Source organism: Aspergillus ochraceoroseus, assembly GCF_002846915.1.
Source record: "Aspergillus ochraceoroseus IBT 24754 chromosome Unknown P175scaffold_8, whole genome shotgun sequence".
Taxonomy (NCBI): Eukaryota; Fungi; Ascomycota; class Eurotiomycetes; order Eurotiales; family Aspergillaceae; genus Aspergillus; species Aspergillus ochraceoroseus.
The window spans coordinates 549,042-565,422 of NW_024468483.1; the positions used below are offsets into that span (position 1 = coordinate 549,042).

At 47.5% G+C, this 16,381-nt stretch overlaps 4 protein-coding genes across 4 annotated transcripts; 2 read left to right on the top strand and 2 right to left on the bottom strand.

The window, feature by feature from the left end:
- Window positions 1–2,915: 2,915 nt before the first annotated feature.
- Window positions 2,916–5,722, bottom strand: P175DRAFT_0443549 (putative meiosis specific protein Hop1; the record flags this gene model as incomplete). Its single annotated transcript, XM_040894187.1, has 11 exons — window positions 2,916–3,386; window positions 3,441–3,634; window positions 3,682–3,910; window positions 3,961–4,212; window positions 4,274–4,338; window positions 4,404–4,567; window positions 4,614–4,779; window positions 4,831–5,110; window positions 5,157–5,373; window positions 5,429–5,451; window positions 5,501–5,722. The coding sequence occupies 11 exons, from the start codon at window positions 5,720–5,722 to the stop codon at window positions 2,916–2,918; spliced, it is 2,283 nt and encodes a 760-aa protein (XP_040749500.1).
- Window positions 5,723–7,807: 2,085 nt separating this feature from the next.
- Window positions 7,808–11,089, top strand: P175DRAFT_0443985 (F-box/WD repeat-containing protein; the record flags this gene model as incomplete). Its single annotated transcript, XM_040894207.1, has 3 exons — window positions 7,808–8,107; window positions 8,179–10,911; window positions 10,964–11,089. 3 exons carry the CDS (start codon window positions 7,808–7,810, stop codon window positions 11,087–11,089), a joined length of 3,159 nt encoding a protein of 1,052 aa, XP_040749501.1.
- A 901-nt stretch (window positions 11,090–11,990) lies between these two features.
- Window positions 11,991–13,056, bottom strand: P175DRAFT_0444141 (translation initiation/elongation factor MRX8; the record flags this gene model as incomplete). The annotated part of the gene is made up of 2 exons (XM_040894217.1): window positions 11,991–12,420; window positions 12,494–13,056. 2 exons carry the CDS (start codon window positions 13,054–13,056, stop codon window positions 11,991–11,993), a joined length of 993 nt encoding a protein of 330 aa, XP_040749502.1.
- Window positions 13,057–13,268: 212 nt separating this feature from the next.
- Window positions 13,269–15,791, top strand: P175DRAFT_0518521 (60S ribosomal protein eL8). The gene is made up of 5 exons (XM_040899061.1): window positions 13,269–13,441; window positions 13,511–13,897; window positions 14,797–14,874; window positions 14,945–15,454; window positions 15,514–15,791. The coding sequence occupies exons 1-5, from the start codon at window positions 13,373–13,375 to the stop codon at window positions 15,712–15,714; spliced, it is 1,245 nt and encodes a 414-aa protein (XP_040749503.1). The 5' UTR covers window positions 13,269–13,372; the 3' UTR covers window positions 15,715–15,791.
- The last annotated feature ends 590 nt before the right edge of the window (window positions 15,792–16,381 follow it).

The window sequence follows — 16,381 nt, forward strand, 5'->3', positions numbered from 1 at the left end:
TGGGACATCTTCTAGGAGCCTTTCTGCGGACAATAATAGTCAATGCAGATAATACAGTAAGTAGTACACAGTACCAATCCACAGCTAGACACATGTAATTGGAAACCCAGCGACAATATTATTGGTATCCCCGTCCACCCCTGTCACTAAACTGTGGGAATTAGCCTCCCACCATTTGCAATAGGGAGAAAAAGAGAGACGAGCAACAGAAAAAAAAAATCTGTACTGATTGTCAAGGCCTCTTCATAGGATTCACGGGCTGCTTGTTTGAAAATGCACTGAAATTACTCTTGATTTCACAAGTCTAATCAAACAATCAAAAAGGGGTCAAATTTCCTTAGTCTCCTTAGTCTCCATCCATACTGCTCCACCGGTTCTGCGTACCACTCGATCGACACACACGATCCCGCTAAAGTCAACGAGGAACCGCTTGGAAACTCCTTGCTCGCTCATTCATCTCTCAATCATCTTCCAATAGGAGACACAAACTATGCTGATCCTCATCCTAGTTCGCCAATACCATTCTTAGGCGGTACAGTAGAGGAGTCGCTACAAAGACCTATTCGATTCTGGTCAGCCCGACACCTCTATTCTGCAAAAGGGAAAAGGGACATTAATGATTACCTTACAATTGGGTTTAGAATTCAAATAGTGCCGAATGGAAAGTTATGATTCTCGACTCCGCATTCACCGTGCTGTGTGGGTGGTCAGACGTGTCGGGCGATTGAACATAGTCGGATTATCTTATTATTGAGTTAACAGGTGAAAAGCTCGAGAGAAACAGGGGCGATGTAACTATCGCGGCCGACGATTGCATTCATATTCTCTTTTCGTGCAGGTGGAATGTGAGGACTTACCTGCACTAATAGCCGTTTCAGGATTATCTAGCACAACTGTATTATTTGGGACAGAACCCATATTCTACAGCGATTGGGTTTATAGAGACTCAGGCGCCATCCCAAATGAGTTACGCTGTCTCATCTTGCAGTCAACTTGGCAATTCCTGATCTAGTGTCGGAAATTGTAGTTGTACAACCAGGAGGATCGAATCTCATGCCTCCCGAGGCTCTCAGCCTCTCTCACACTTGGTCATACCGTCATCCCCTGTTTCATTTAGCACGGTGATTTGTCCCACGACCGGAAAAAGCAAAAAAGTTCCATCTCGAGGCACCACTACGGAGTATTCTGGGGCCCTTTCCCTAGGGCCTACCTTCAATCCTTTGCAGATCTTTTACTTAACTATCGGGTACTACCGTCGTCCACCCCATCCTAATTGCTTTTGACATAAATTATCTTCGGAAACACTCAGCTAATATTAATGCAGAAGATTGGCTGAACTTGACAATCGTATCCGCCAGCCCTCCAGTCTAGCCGAAGATGAACTTCTTTCAGCATTGTCTTACCAATATGCGATGCTCGAAATCTAAGTTATCAATCGTTCTATAGCACAGGCAACACTAGGTATAACGTGCAGAACAAGGTTAAAAACAGCTACCAGGTGTGGGAACCTAATCTCACTCGATAAAAGCCTCGCTACCTACGAGGCAGGGATTCTCACAATGCCAATCCACAGGATTCCAACGGTCTGGAACCTTAAGCGAGTCTTATGGTGGCCTTTATTGGTGGTGAACTCATCCAGGCATTCCCAAGACAATAACAACCACTCAGGAGGTGGATTTAGTCAATGTTAATGCCTGCAAAGGCTGTATACCCTATACCACCAACGACACAGCCCCCTCCTGCGTGATCCTGATAAGTTGATCAGAGTCACATCGCACATCTTGAGTGTGACAGTGTGACCGTGTGACGACCGACGAAGCTAGGCACGCACCTGCCAGGAACCCGCAGATCCATCTGCCTGGGGCCAGCTGGTCTCGGCCTTCACGAGCTTGGCTCCGCACAGAACAAGATCAGTTACCACAATGCTCTTCGATCAACCCTACTCCGGACCATTTATGGAATCCCCTTGTGCTAACCATAAATCTCACCCCCACAACTTACAAGTACGGAGTAGTTCATCCCACGTACCCAGGAGAGAAAGTAAGAAGCACTAGTTAACTAGGAGCTATGGACAAGATCATCCTCCGATCTCTGAGTTTCACTCATCACAGCCGGAAATTACCCAAGGGGCAATTGCGTTCGAAAAAGCAACACTTCTCTCCACTCATCACAATCGCCCCTTTCAGGTTTCTACCAATAACCTACTTATGTAGTTAGCCTGCAGGCATCTGCCCGAGAATCAAGATGGTCCAGGATCGGGAGCAAGCTAAACTATCTACCTGCAGTCTCAATAGCAATGTTTAGCACACAGTACGGAGTACTCAACAGCGATAGTCAATGAACCTTTACCTCAGTAAGGAGTAAACGGGAGCCAGCCGCGCAAATTTCATTCCTATCGACAGTAACTAACTGCCTAGTTCATGAGAGCTTGCTCCTAGCTTGCCCTTAGGAGAGTACGCTATACGTATGTATCTACTCCGTATAATAGTTACTTGGTTATCTAACTATGTCTCATCCCGAACTCGTGCTCCAGTGGTGTCGGTGTCGTCTATTTCCAGGCCATCAATTAGGACGCAGTACTACTGTTCACCTAGGTAGTGAGTCGGGGTGGTATCTGAAAGCTTTCGTGCTGTAAAGTAGTTTATGCATTCATGATAAAGTATTATTAGATTCGTTGCTGACAACACTACTTGTAAGGTTTTCATACTTCGAAATCAGAGGGAGCTTCTCTCTAATCATACAATTGAAAAAAAAAAAAAAAAAAAAGGCATTCGGAAACCCGCCGTAGCAATTTTTAGAGCATAACACATACAATTGCTTTTTTGGTTTTTTTTTTTGGTTTTTTTTTAGGGTAAATCTTGTCTGTCCTGCTTTTCTTTTTTTCTACATTAGAGATATTCTGTTTTGTGGATAGACTAGGGCTGTGAAGATGTCACAGGCTGCTCGCTGTCACTTGTCTCGGCTCCAACATCGATGAGTTTTGAGTAATTGCTAATTTTGCGTTTCTTTCTCGCGCTGCGCCGAAGTCCATCTCCTGGACTTCCGTGGGTTGGAGTCGTTGGAAGTGGAATTACCCCAGGCTCTGGGTGAATCTGGGAGGATCTAGTTCTCTTGCGAGTCGGTATAGCTGTGTCCGCGGTGGAGGGATTCAAATGGCCAGCCACATACGGCTTGCAGTAAATCAATGATGGCTTATCCTTCCCATTGTGGCTCACCGTAGTTGAAGACGCGAATCTGTCATTGGATTTTTGTGTTCCTTGATTCTCTGTGTCATAGCCACTCGCAGAAATTTCTTCCTGTTGCGAGTTGGGTGTGCTCAGGTTATTGAGGTCAGTCGCAGGGGGGCTAGGTGCCTCGAGCGAATCGTGGGGGAATTGCTTGGTGTACTGGGACAATGTTAGCATACTCTTTGGGAAATTGTGAGTCTCCATGCCACCTACATGATGTTGGATCTTTACCATAGGATCAAGGATTTCCCTTTTCATTCTTTGTCGGATATCTTCGGAGTGAGGAACTCTGAACTTCGGCAATCCTTTTCGCAAAAAGCCCTTGCTTTTAGAGCCTGGAGTTGGTTGCAAAAACCCTTCCTTCCGGAGACGATTCGTTATCTGAATCACAGTCGATCCACTGCAGTCTGCAATGGTCAGATCAAATAATCCAAGTTATGTTGAAACGACCTACGGGTTTTTTCGGAGAATAGCGCCGTTCTGCATGGGTACCCTTCTTCTAATATCACCCGGAGAGTTCTTCTAACGAGCGTGAGTTTCTTCACTTCATGAAGAATTGAGCTTTCGTTTTGCTCGAGGAGGCATCGGTAGCAAGCATGAACATCTGGAATCCTTGGATCCTGTACACCTTCATACCCATAGCAGACTAGGTGCTGTCGCGTATGACAGAAAGCACATTCAAGCTAATAAAATGAGCATCTTTCTCTCAAAATCAGAACCTTTTCGAGCTCACCATGGCTTTTTCTTCTCCTTCCCAGCCACACTCGCATCTAACAGCATGCCTCCAAATCTCGCCGTTCCGCAAAGCACCCGAGTTTCGTGAATCGAAATACTCTCGAATCTCCTCCATCTTTCGCCTGGAAAGAAGGAACCTATGTGTCTGGCATTGACCTGTGGCCTCCATATTATCGGGCCCAGCCACGAGACTAGCCCTCAGGGGCTGTGTGGGAATAAAGTCAGTGTCCGAGGATAGGGTTTCTTGGGACTATTATAGCAACCAAAATTAGATCGAGGCCAGGTAAATGGAGATTTGCATCTATTCTTACAGGAATCATCATTCGCAATCTTTCCCTCTCAGCAACATCCTGCGTCACCTCGTGAAGGTTCCCTGCTTAGAGTATATAACTGAGTGAGCTTTGTTCAGCACAGATTATAGTTGGACAACATCGATAATACCTCCATCTGTAGATTTCTGTTGTTTACTGCAATCCTCAACCCCTATATCGTCTGATCGTGGCACGGTGTCCTTATATTCAAGGTTGGGCGGTATTTGAGGCAATGAGTCTGACCCTTCTGGCTCGGGGCCAGTCCACTTGAGCGATGTCACCTTGAGTCCAACCCTGATTTTTCTTTAGCAACCGCCAATTTGAAGGAATAGATACTCACTTGTGACATCCGCTATCCATCACACCACAGGTCTGGGTCTCTTTTGTCCAATTCTCAGCTAGAGGATAGTGGAGTGTACCATCTCTTGCATCAGTAAAGCCAGGAGGCTCGTAATTGGATGGACAGTCTTCAGTGTAGAACAAGTGAATACCAAGGTTACGTTTGTCTGTGTTGGTTTAGCGAAAGTGAAGGGAGGAACCTCAAGGGGGTCATATACTTGGAAGGGTAGGGAGAAATGAGCTGAGCGTTATTAGACGCCTAACTATTGTTTCCAGCCCTACTCGAGCAGTCTGGGCACACTTCATGTTGGCGGTATAGCCGACGGGTTCTACTGAGATACTTTCCAGGCGGTCATTTAGGTTTCCTTGTCCTCCAGTGTATTTAAATGAGAAGGTATACGATTCCAATACGTTGTCAGGGGCGTTTTTGTCAACGAGAATGGTCAATTGCACGGCTTCGAGAACTCTCTTGCTCATAGCATCAAAGATACCAGTTTCCTAGCCCTGTTAGCATAGTTGCTATGTATTCGGTCATCAATCATACTAGGACATCGAGAATTGAATCCGTCTTAGGATCAGAGCCACGGAGAAGAATCTTTAACGGTTGGCCTCTTCTACCGCTCCCAAAAGTGGCATCGGAATTCTCCCTAGCGATGCTGGATATTAAATTGCCATTGACGAATTCATGGTAGGAAAACTTCTGCTGCCGGTGTGTCTCTTTCAGATCCCTGTCGTCAAAGCATGGAAGTGGCAGAAACTCCCTGGTAGCAAAAATGAGAGGTCCATCAAGATAAGGGCAAAGCAAATTTGACGAACCGAAGATAAAAGAGGGTGCCGAACTGAGAAGACTGCGTTAGCTTGATCGGCAGTAAGATTGAAACTACTGACCGATACATGCAGCATGATCTTTACCATTTCCAAACTTTGTTGTTTTTGCATCAGAAGTGGATCTTCCTGGGCAGTTAATCTAGAGGAATCGTCTATCACACTTCGTACCGGAGATGGCCGAATATAAGAGGAGGTTGTAGTGCTGGAAACAAGGTCATTGTGAGGTTGTGCATGCTGTAACCGGACCGTTGACGCAGGTCCAGTAATCTTGATTCGGACCATCCTGAAGTGAGTTTGATGGTTTCCACACGGTCCAAGTTGAAAAGGAGGGGGGATTAAAGGGAAACAGAGGCAGACTGTGTAAAACTAAAAGAATTGGCTAAGTCGCTGTAAAAAGATATCTGATCAAGTCAGGTTGACGACATTTGGAGAGGAAGCCAAGGGCCGGTCACGGGGGCTCCAGGGGAGTTTCTTAATATCTGGAGTAGCAGATGCTGTACTTTTTTCTGCCTTTTCCGCTTACTTGTTGCTTTTCTTACACATCTACTTTTTTTTCTTTCCAACAGTAGATTGTATAGATCCCAATTTCACACCATATTGAAAATCCTACTAGGCAAGAGAAAGTTTGTTGTTTCTCGCTTACATATATTCAAGATCGCGCCTAGCAGGCTCAAGGTGAGAATATGCCAAAAGCTATTGAGGGTTCATTTGACTAACATCTTCATCATTTGCCGTAGCGGTCCAACAGCAAGTATATGGGAGTAAGGTTGGAATTTTAATGCTTTGTGCCTAAATATAGAAGCGGCCAGTCCGTGGTGTCGGCATCGATAGGCGCAAAGAATGATTTACAAATGGTGTCATGCAGGTACACAAAGACCATGGAGAAAGAGCGGTTTTTATCTCACCAACAGAAGGTAGAAGGTGTTTAGTCCAAGTTGTCCCACTCTACGAATCATCCTCGAATTTACCAGTCGACTCGGATCAATAGAGTCTGGACTCTGGACCTCTTCTCTTCCCCGCAATTCCTGGGAGTTAAGATTTTCCGAAGTATGACAACTTTTCTTAGGGCGGAATGGAAAGACTTGGTGGACCTATACAGAGATAATGAAAGGCATGGATAAATGTCTCTTTGTGTATTTACATGGCTATTTCTATACTCTAGAGTCTACAGAGAATTGCAGACCCTATAGAGTACGACTCGGTGGTGCTGGTGCTGGCGTTTACGGAGTATGTAGTGCCCCACCATGACACGTGATTCGATGGAATAATGGTGGGCTGGGGATTTCTGAATTCTGATTCCCGACTCAAAAAATAATAAAAGATAACAAGTCTAGTAGGGTTAAAATATTCAGGAGATTGTGGATTGATTTATCACTGAAAATGTACACGAGAAGAATGCAGGAGGAGGTGACGTATCACATTGATCTAATCCAACTCCTCTTTCCTCACTTCTTCAAGATTGCCCATCTCCAAATAATAATAGTACCTAATACTCTGTATAAACTACCGAACTGGGATTATTCTTGTAAGCAGGCCTGGGAATGCACGACGGCAAATTCTGAGCCCACCTTGCCTCTTCATCTTTTCGACCCTTTTTTTGTTTCCCTTGCGCATGGTGAAGCAGGCCAAAACCCCCCCTCCCTCCACTTAGTTGTAGTCTCTTGTCCCCTCTGCTTCTTTTCAAAATAATTTTCAATAAAAGCCCAAATATCTCTGTTTTTTTTTTCCCCTCCCTTTATCGAGTTGAATTTAATCTCTCTTTGTTATCACTCGGTTGTGTTTTTCTTTTTTTTTTTTTTTTTTTTTTTTTTTTGCGGAGATTCGGGAAAGCCCCAAATTAGGCTAGTCGCCCAAGTGACGGTGCGACGGTGCTGAGACTGAGTGAGTGAGTGTGAAGAGGGAGGCACAACCAACCACCTCCTCCATCAGCTCCCTCGAATTGTCCTCCGCCCAACACCTTCTTCTCCGAGCACGCCACAGGGTCCCATCCTGTTTCTTATTTACCTCTTTTCCTCAAATCTTCCTCCCCGTTATTCTTCAACAACACACGACGAACCGTTATGACCGTGCTCTAATAAGGCGACCGTTCTCGAATACTTTGGGCAGTCAGATAGATGCTCCTAGCAGGCGTGTAGCGTGCTGACAGCCCACCATTTACCCCAGCTCGTTTTCTCGAGGAAACGCCTGCCGTCCGCTTCGACAACATCAGTTTCTACATCTATTAATTCTAAGAATGATCACCGGTTCTATCTGGTATATCCCATACAACTAGACACGACGAGGCGTACTGAAGCGGAAGCGCCCATCACGACGCGTCTACTTGCAACCTACCTCTTATCATCCCAGGAACGGGACGAAGAAAGCAACATGGACGATCATGAAAACAATAATAACGAGTTCATTCACGGGACCACTTCTGCCTCTCTTGGCCAATTTTCCTTCGCTCCTGCTACTCGGACCACTGTGGTAACTACGACCACAACCACTACGACCACTTTCCCCCCGTTGTTTATCAAACCGCCCCAAGCAATCCGAGAACTTGACCCAAAACTATACCCGCTAGCTGCATCTCCAACACCATCTGCATTGAGAAATATCAAGTTTGATCTGGGAGGGAAATCGGCTGTGTTTAATGAGCCTGAAGATACTGCAGGAGCTCTTGATGAGGTACGAGACACTATGCATCCCTTTCCTCCCAACTAGCAACCAATATCCCGATGCTAACCTGAGACTGTTAGTTAACCGAGAAAAACGATGCACTAAAGTCGTCTAAAGGCTTGGTTCGATCGGTAGCTTCATTTACCTCCGACGACAGTCATTTCCCCCGGCGCTTCGTAGGCTCGCGAGTATCAAGCCAACCCTCTATCCTACCAACGAGTTCTAAACGCCGACCGATGTCCATCCCCGATACTCACCAAGGAAACTTGAAGGTCCAGTCCTCTCGAGTCCTGTCGGAACCTTCAATCCGGTCCTTTCGGTCCAATGGCTCTACCCCTTCTTACCCCAGAGTGGCTGGTTTAGCAACCCCCGAGACCGAAAGTAGTAGCTTTAGCTCCGGAGAAAGTATAGCATCCAGGAGGAGAATTCAAAGTGCGAATTTCCCGCGAAGGGAGCCTCTTCTGCGATCCCCCTTGTCTTCAGAACTTGACTCTCAAGGGAGCTTGCCTGCCATGCATCCAAGGAAAGAACCATCTCGCATCAAAGCTATTGTCTCTGAGAGAAGCAGGCAGGCCGCAGAGATTGTTGCCCCCAAGCCGATGACTCATGAAGCGCAACCTGAACCAAAGCAACATGACTTGACCTTCAGCGCAAGCCAGGACACTGAATATGCTGCAGATGATGTTTCCCAACCTCAGACTACAGACTCAGCCTCGCAACTTACTCTGGTTGATAATGTCGTTGCTCAGGATATGTGTTTGCCCAGCCCTAGTTTGTCCCCCGTTGCCGCTATGAATGCTTTGCACGCCGATTCTTCTTTCGAATCAGCTGAAGACCCGGAAAATGAAACAGACTCGAGTTTCGAGCAGAATGATGCCCAATTCACAGACTCCTTGCCCAGAGGGGCTTTGAAGTCCCGCGTGCCTGTCATTATAGCTCCCGAATCCGACGGCTTCCCTGTGCCTTCGAGAATCCCAAAGGCGTCGACCTTGATGGATATACCAAATGTTTTGGACTTCTTCGACTCGGTGCCTGAGGAATTGAAGACATATTTAATTTACCATCTCCTCAGACGCTGTCCGAAGCCGACACTACATTTTGTTGCAGACGTGGTTAATCCAGCCCTCAAATGCGATTTCCTAACGCTTCTACCACTTGAACTGAGCCTCAATATTGTCAAATATTTTGACGCTCAGACCATGTGTCGGGCGGCACAAGTGTCGAAGAAATGGAGACATATCATCAATTCCGACGAAAAATCTTGGAAAGAGCTCTTTGATAGAGATGGATATGTCCTCCCAGAAGGGGAGTTGGCGCGCGCAATCAGAGAAGGCTGGGGATGGCAATTTCCAAACGGAAATGCTGACTACGAGAAGGATATAAGCATGTCTGCTTTAATTAAACCCGATCCAGAATCCTCTTCTGCTCCCGCTTTGTCACCCCTAGCCGGACCTAGCGAGCGGTCTTCTTCTGTAAATCGCCGCCCAAAGAGGAAAGCTTGCACTCGAGTCTCTAGTAGAAAGTTCTCCAAGCGGAAGATTTCATCTAGCGGAACCGATCAGTCAGACTCTTCAGACTGGAAGAAAGAAGCCTCGGCGGCAGAAGGGCCGTATGCAGCTGCCAGCGCTGCAGCCGCAGCCGTTCCCTACCCGGACATCGGCTTATCATCCTTGCGAGGCCTCCATCTCTATAAATCCCTATACCAACGACACCACTCAATTCACAAAGGCTGGATGAAACCTGGAGTCAAGCCAAGACATATTGCGTTCCGTGCTCATGATCGTCATGTAGTCACTTGCCTTCAGTTTGATACTGACAAAATTTTGACTGGCAGCGACGACACGAACATTAATGTATATGATACCAAAACCGGAGTTTTGAGGGCAACACTCGAAGGTCATGAAGGCGGGGTTTGGGCTCTCGAATACTACGGCAATACTCTGGTATCTGGGTCTACAGATAGGTCCGTTCGCGTCTGGGATATTGAAAGAGCCAGATGTACCCAGGTTTTCCATGGTCATACCTCCACAGTACGTTGCTTGCAAATCGTTCTCCCCGCCGAAGTAGGGAAAAGGCCGGATGGTACCCCTGAAATGATGCCCAAAGAGCCATTAATTATCACCGGATCGAGGGATTCCAACCTGCGTGTATGGAAACTCCCCAAACCGGGCGATCCCGGCTACTATCAGAGCTCACCGCATGTCGACGATGCGGATTGCCCTTACTTTGTCCGTGTCCTCACCGGCCATCAACACTCCGTTCGTGCGATTGCGGCTCATGGCGACACCCTAGTAAGTGGGAGCTATGATTGTACTGTCCGGGTTTGGAAGATCTCTACAGGAGAAACTTTGCACCGACTTTCAGGCCATTCTCTGAAGGTTTACAGCGTGGTTCTGGACCACAAAAGAAACCGCTGTATCAGTGGATCCATGGATAATATGGTCAAGGTGTGGTCCCTAGAGACAGGGTCTATTTTATACAACCTAGAAGGTCATACATCCCTTGTGGGTTTGCTGGACCTGAAGTGTGATCGTCTGGTCTCTGCAGCCGCGGACTCTACCCTGAGGATATGGGATCCGGAAAGCGGCCAATGTAAGAGTACGCTAAGCGCCCACACAGGTGCCATCACTTGTTTCCAGCACGACGGCCAGAAAGTGATTTCAGGTTCCGATCGAACCCTCAAAATGTGGGATGTGCGAACAGGGGAATGCGTCCGGGATCTTTTAACAAACCTTGGTGGCGTGTGGCAAGTTAAATTTAATGACCGCAGATGTGTAGCTGCAGTGCAGCGTGATGGCCTAACTTATATTGAGGTAAGTCCCAATCCCTTGATCGAAGGGTCTGTTTCGAGCTAATCATGACTAGGTCCTTGACTTTGGGGCTTCCCGCGATGGGGTTCCAAATGATCAACTTGGTAGGCGCATCGTCGTCAACCGATGGGGCCAGGAGGTCAGCGACACTGATGAAGACTACGACCTCTCTGATGGGTGATTGCGCCTCCCCAAAGCTAGAACGCGGTTTCTATGCTGCGCCCGCTGGTAGGGCCATTCCCATCAAGGACCCTCCTTCTCTGTTCACCGCATGATACAACCGGCGGCGGCACCCCTTTTTTTTTTTTTTTTTTTTTTCTCTATTCAACCCCCTCCCTTTTAACACACTCAAGTCATGCACTATTTACGATACCCATTCTCACGGAAATGTTTCTCATTACATGGCGTTGCATAGCACGATTACCAACCAGCATTACTCAACATGCGGTTCATGACGGACAGGCGTACTGGCATTCAAAACAATCATATATCATCATTATATCATCACCCTTGTTTTTAGTATCTATTCCATCCTACCCCTATGCACTCTCATGCCATGCTTTATATCCTCCCCCTGTTGTTTTAGAGCATATTTTCAATATTTGGTGCCCGAAAAGGGGCAGTTCGACATTTTGTCACCTCATGGCTTGGACTTGTCCTGTTAAGTTCTGATATTCATGCGTTATAGAAGAAATACGAGTACAATGCATTTGTTTATCAAAGTACCCTGGGCCATCCTCTATAGGCGCAGAGCTTGTTTCTTTGTAGTACAATCAGCCCAAAGCGTCCTTGCATGGATAGAATTCGTTTTTCTTTCGAAGAGATGATCATAGAAGCCTAGTGGATCTTATCTGAGGCCCGAGAACTCTTAAAACGCCTCATTCGGTACGGATCCGATGGCCTTTTCTAGTACCTCAGGTTCGATCGATGTCTGCAAACCCCAAGGTTCCCAGACCAGCCAGCAGTAGCGGTCTCGAGTTCCCATCAGAAATTGCGAGTCGCAGCAGCCCGTATTAATAAATAGCTTTGGAGAGTAACCCCCAGGAGTGAGGTGATAATTGTATCAAAGGGTTCGGCAGATATCAGGATGCAGCCCCCGAAGTATTCGACACGCATGAATCAGAGATAGCGTTGGTTTTCGCCTCAACGTTCCCGTCGAATCCAGCCGCAGAAATTATCGCCCAGCGAATAGCACTAATACCCAAGAACTGACCTTGGCCGATCGATGTTTCTGAACTGCATGTCAAGATCTCTCCTAGGGCCCCGGGACCTTCAGTGCGGCCGTCGGGTTGGATAATAGGTCTTAGACCCTCCAGCATCCTCTGCAACGCTGCGGCCCCTGCGACAGATGCGCCGCTCTTCATCTGGCTTCTGTTCTTCACTAGAACCTTATCCACCTTGGAGAGAATTATTTGGTGCGGAATGGCGTATCTCCGGAATAACATGAGGATATCCTCGTCTTTTTTCTTGATGCCGTGATGACTGTCGATCAAGACAAAGGCACGTCGAAGTCTAAGCATCCCAAGCCAGATGGATTAGTCGAGCCCCCAACCCCTCTCATCACAGATTGAAAGTGTGTACTCACTGCTTTCTCCCTTGGAGATACTTCATAATCTCCACCCCCCACTCCGCTCGACTCGCCTTCCCGTACCCCGGCATATCAAGCAGAACAATCTTCGACTCGCCGCCCTTTGTACCTCCAATCCCAAAGGCATTCATTTCCCTCGTTCGACCCGGTTTAGACGAAGTCCAGCATATCTCTTCCCCCATTATGGCGTTCAGCAGCGAGCTTTTCCCCACGTTCGAGCGGCCCAGGAACGCGACTTCGGGCTCGACTGAGGAAAGAGGCGTGGTGCGGAATTTGCTGGCAGACCATAGTTTTATGGGGGAGTGGCGCGAGGGAAGAAAGAATTTGTCTGCGTAGGCCAGTTGCGATGTATCTGGCGCTTGTGTGTCCCAGTAGGAGGAGAGGCGCGAGGGCGTTAGGTCCTGGAGTGGGATTTTATTAGGATTTGGAGGGTGAGGATTGGAAGTAGCATTGGCATTGGGAGCTGGAGGTGCGGTCTTGGTACTCAGTTTTCGGCTGAGAAAATGAAATGGTGGTTTGTAGTCTGAGCAAAAGCGGCAGATGTACGGTGAGCGCTTCATTTTCATTCGGAATAGGGATTGTTGCTCGTTGAAGACATGCTGGTTGAATTTCAGGATCATGATTTCTTGCGCCGCCGCCAGAGCTTCTCCGGACTGCCGGCCAGGATAAGGAGCTTTGCCGAGATTATCGAAATTTGGCATGTTTACCGAGATCCCCGCGATAAGAAAGAAACGCAGCATTCAGGATGAAGGTCGATAACTTTGACCTCACTCACTTGTCCGTTACTACTTCTTCTGAAACGATACCAATCCCCCCTTCAACTAATATATTCAGTCTATTGGTTTACACAACCCCTACGACTCAGATCTCACCACAATGATCAACGCCGTCCTCGTTTTCAATAATAATGGACAACCGCGTCTCACCAAGTTCTACACCCAAATAGTCAGTCAACCACCATAAGCCCTTTTCCCCTCTCCATCTTGCAATTAAACTTAACATGCGTATCCTTAGGACACACAAACAAAACAATCCCTCATCGCACAGATCTACGAACTGGTCGCGCAACGCCCGTCTACCGCTTGCAACTTCCTCCCTCTCCCGCCTATCCTCGCCCGCGGCGCCAGCTCGAACACCAGCACCGGCCCCTCCGACGCCCCAACACAAATCACCTACCGCACATACGCCACGCTCTCCTTCATCATGATCTCAACAGCCACAGAGTCCCCGTTGGCGCTGATCGACCTCATCCAGGTGTTCGTCGAAGCGTTGGACCGGATCTTCGAGAACGTCTGCGAACTAGACCTTATCTTCGGGTACGAGACCATGCATGCAGTTTTGAGCGAGATGATTGTGGGTGGGGTCGTGGTTGAGACGAACATCGATAAGATTGTTGCGGGCGTGCAGAGTCAGGAGGGAAATTCGGGGAAGAAGAAGGCGATGCAGGCGGCGAGTTCTGGGGTAGGGAGGGGCGGGTTGTCGGGTTTGGCTGCTTGGCGATGATGCCTTCCTCTACAACGGTTTATCCGAAGAAGTAGATTTTAGGAATGGGTGTATCCCAGGGTCAGGTATTTGTTTTTAATATATGAGCAAAGGTCTTGGTTTCCTGACCGTGTATGTTGAAATCCGGGATGGTTAGATTTAGAATATGGGCGTTATGGGACCATGTGGAGTTAGGGAAATTATAGGCGTATCAACCTATCCATTCATTTCTTTTACATTCCTGAATGTAGGGAGGGGCCGGAGGGCTACTGGAACTCCATGAAGCTTTGATCTAGGTGTATTGCATGTTCAAAGTATACTGTCCAAATCGGGAGGTTTAGGGCAAGCCCTGATTGCACGTGATTATTCGAAAATTGGGTCGGCGTGAGAGTTTTTCCGTGCTAGCGAGATCCACCGAAGCAACGGCGTCTTTTTTCTTGCACAATTGGAACTTCGCAATCTTCTTCTTCTCTCTCCCTTTGTCAACCACGTCAACCAGCACGCCGCGGATAACAGTCGACAAAATGGTAAGCACATAACGTCCAGTTTGATGTCTCTTTTATTGTAAAAGAGCTCTCGATCTCCTCTGCGACATGTCGTGAGATAATTGGTCTCTACTTCATCGCTCGTGAAGTTTTTCGGAGCAACAATTTTTTTTTTTTTCCATTGATCGCACAATTCCTTCGGGATGCGAGCATCAGTGATGATTTGGCTGGAGTCACAAGTCTCGTCTTAGGACAGGCTTGTGTTCTCTCTAGAGTTCAAGGAAGATGCAGCATTAGGTGGATAAGACGCTGATCTTCTTTTCTCAATGATAGCCTCCCAAGTCCGGAAAGAAGGCCGCTCCCCTCCCTTACCCCCAGGGCAAGGCTGGTGCTGGCAAGAAGGGCCCCAAGGTACGGTTTTTTTTTTTTTTTTAGATCTTCTCAAATATTCTGATCAATGCAGTATGCTAACTTGTGCTAGAACCCTCTCATCGAGAGACGTCCCCGCAACTTCGGTATTGGCCAGGACATCCAGCCCAAGCGCAACCTGAGCCGCTTCGTTAAGTGGCCCGAGTATGTCCGTCTGCAGCGCCAGAAGAAGGTCCTGAACCTCCGCCTCAAGGTTCCTCCTTCCATCGCTCAGTTCCAGAGCACTCTGGACCGCAACACCGCTGCCCAGACCTTCAAGTTCCTCAACAAGTACCGCCCTGAGACCAAGGCCGAGAAGAAGGAGCGTCTCCTCGCCGAGGCTACCGCTGTTGCCGAGGGTAAGAAGAAGGAGGACGTCAGCAAGAAGCCCTACAACGTCAAGTACGGTCTCAACCACGTTGTTGGCCTTGTTGAGAACAAGAAGGCTTCTCTCGTCCTGATCGCCCACGACGTTGACCCCATTGAGCTGGTTGTTTTCCTTCCCGCTCTCTGCCGCAAGATGGGTGTCCCCTATGCCATTGTCAAGGGCAAGGCTCGTCTCGGTACCGTCGTCCACAAGAAGGTCAGTCCATCTTCTATTCCCATCTATCTTTTGGTCGTTTCACATTGCTAATTTCTTAGACCGCTGCTGTCCTCGCTCTCACCGAGGTCCGCGCTGAGGACAAGGCCGAGTTCGCCAAGCTCCTCTCTGCCGTCAAGGAGGGTTACAGCGACAAGCACGAGGAGTCCCGCCGCCACTGGGGTGGTGGTATCATGGGTCCCAAGGCCGTCGCCCGCCAGGAGAAGAAGCGCAAGGCTGCTGAGGCTGCCATCCGTGTCTAAGCTTATCCTTTGTTTTTCGCTTACTACACACGATGACGGGTTCTCCTTCCTAAACGACAATGATGACTTGGGGCTCCAAAAAAAAAAAAAAAAAAAAAAAGGCATTTCGATAATATAAAAGTCGGGATTAATTGAATTGAATCCAATATACCTCTTTTGTTTTCCATTCAAGTATATGGAGAAAGGTGTTATAAGGCTCATCGTTCTTCTTAGCTTAGTGGTGGGTGGAACAAGAAAAAACCAAAACAGCTTTTTTTTTTTTGGCACCCGATCCTGAATCCCATTCCATCTTGATGGTCTACCTTACCTGGCTTTTCACTCTACTTTACTCTCTATTTTACTCTTTATGTACACGTCGCAGATACCCATGAATGCATTTCAGACATCATCATACCCTGTTACCCCCTCCGACCCCGTTTTGTAAAATTTGATCCCTCTTAAGCATTCATGAGACGTCTGCGTGTTGTACTTTTTTTTTTTTCTTTTTTTTTATGCGCTGTACCTCGTAGGATCTTGTAATATCCCTCCCTATGTAGAATCTGTGTCTTACATTCTTCCCACAACCTGTCTATCTATTTGTGAAAAAAAAAAAAAAAATTCCAAGTGAAAGAAACCTAAAATAAAATCCAACTCGTTCCTTGGACTTTGCCTACTATGCGAGCACAAG

Excerpts from the sequence above, each read along its gene's own strand:
- P175DRAFT_0518521 (XM_040899061.1), top strand. The coding sequence starts at position 13,373 with ATGATCAACGCCGTCCTCGTTTTCAATAATAATGGACAACCGCGTCTC. Across the intron at positions 13,442-13,510 it reads CCAAGTTCTACACCCAAATA|GACACACAAACAAAACAATC; the intron begins GTCAGTCAACCA and ends GCGTATCCTTAG. Across the intron at positions 14,875-14,944 it reads CTGGCAAGAAGGGCCCCAAG|AACCCTCTCATCGAGAGACG; the intron begins GTACGGTTTTTT and ends AACTTGTGCTAG.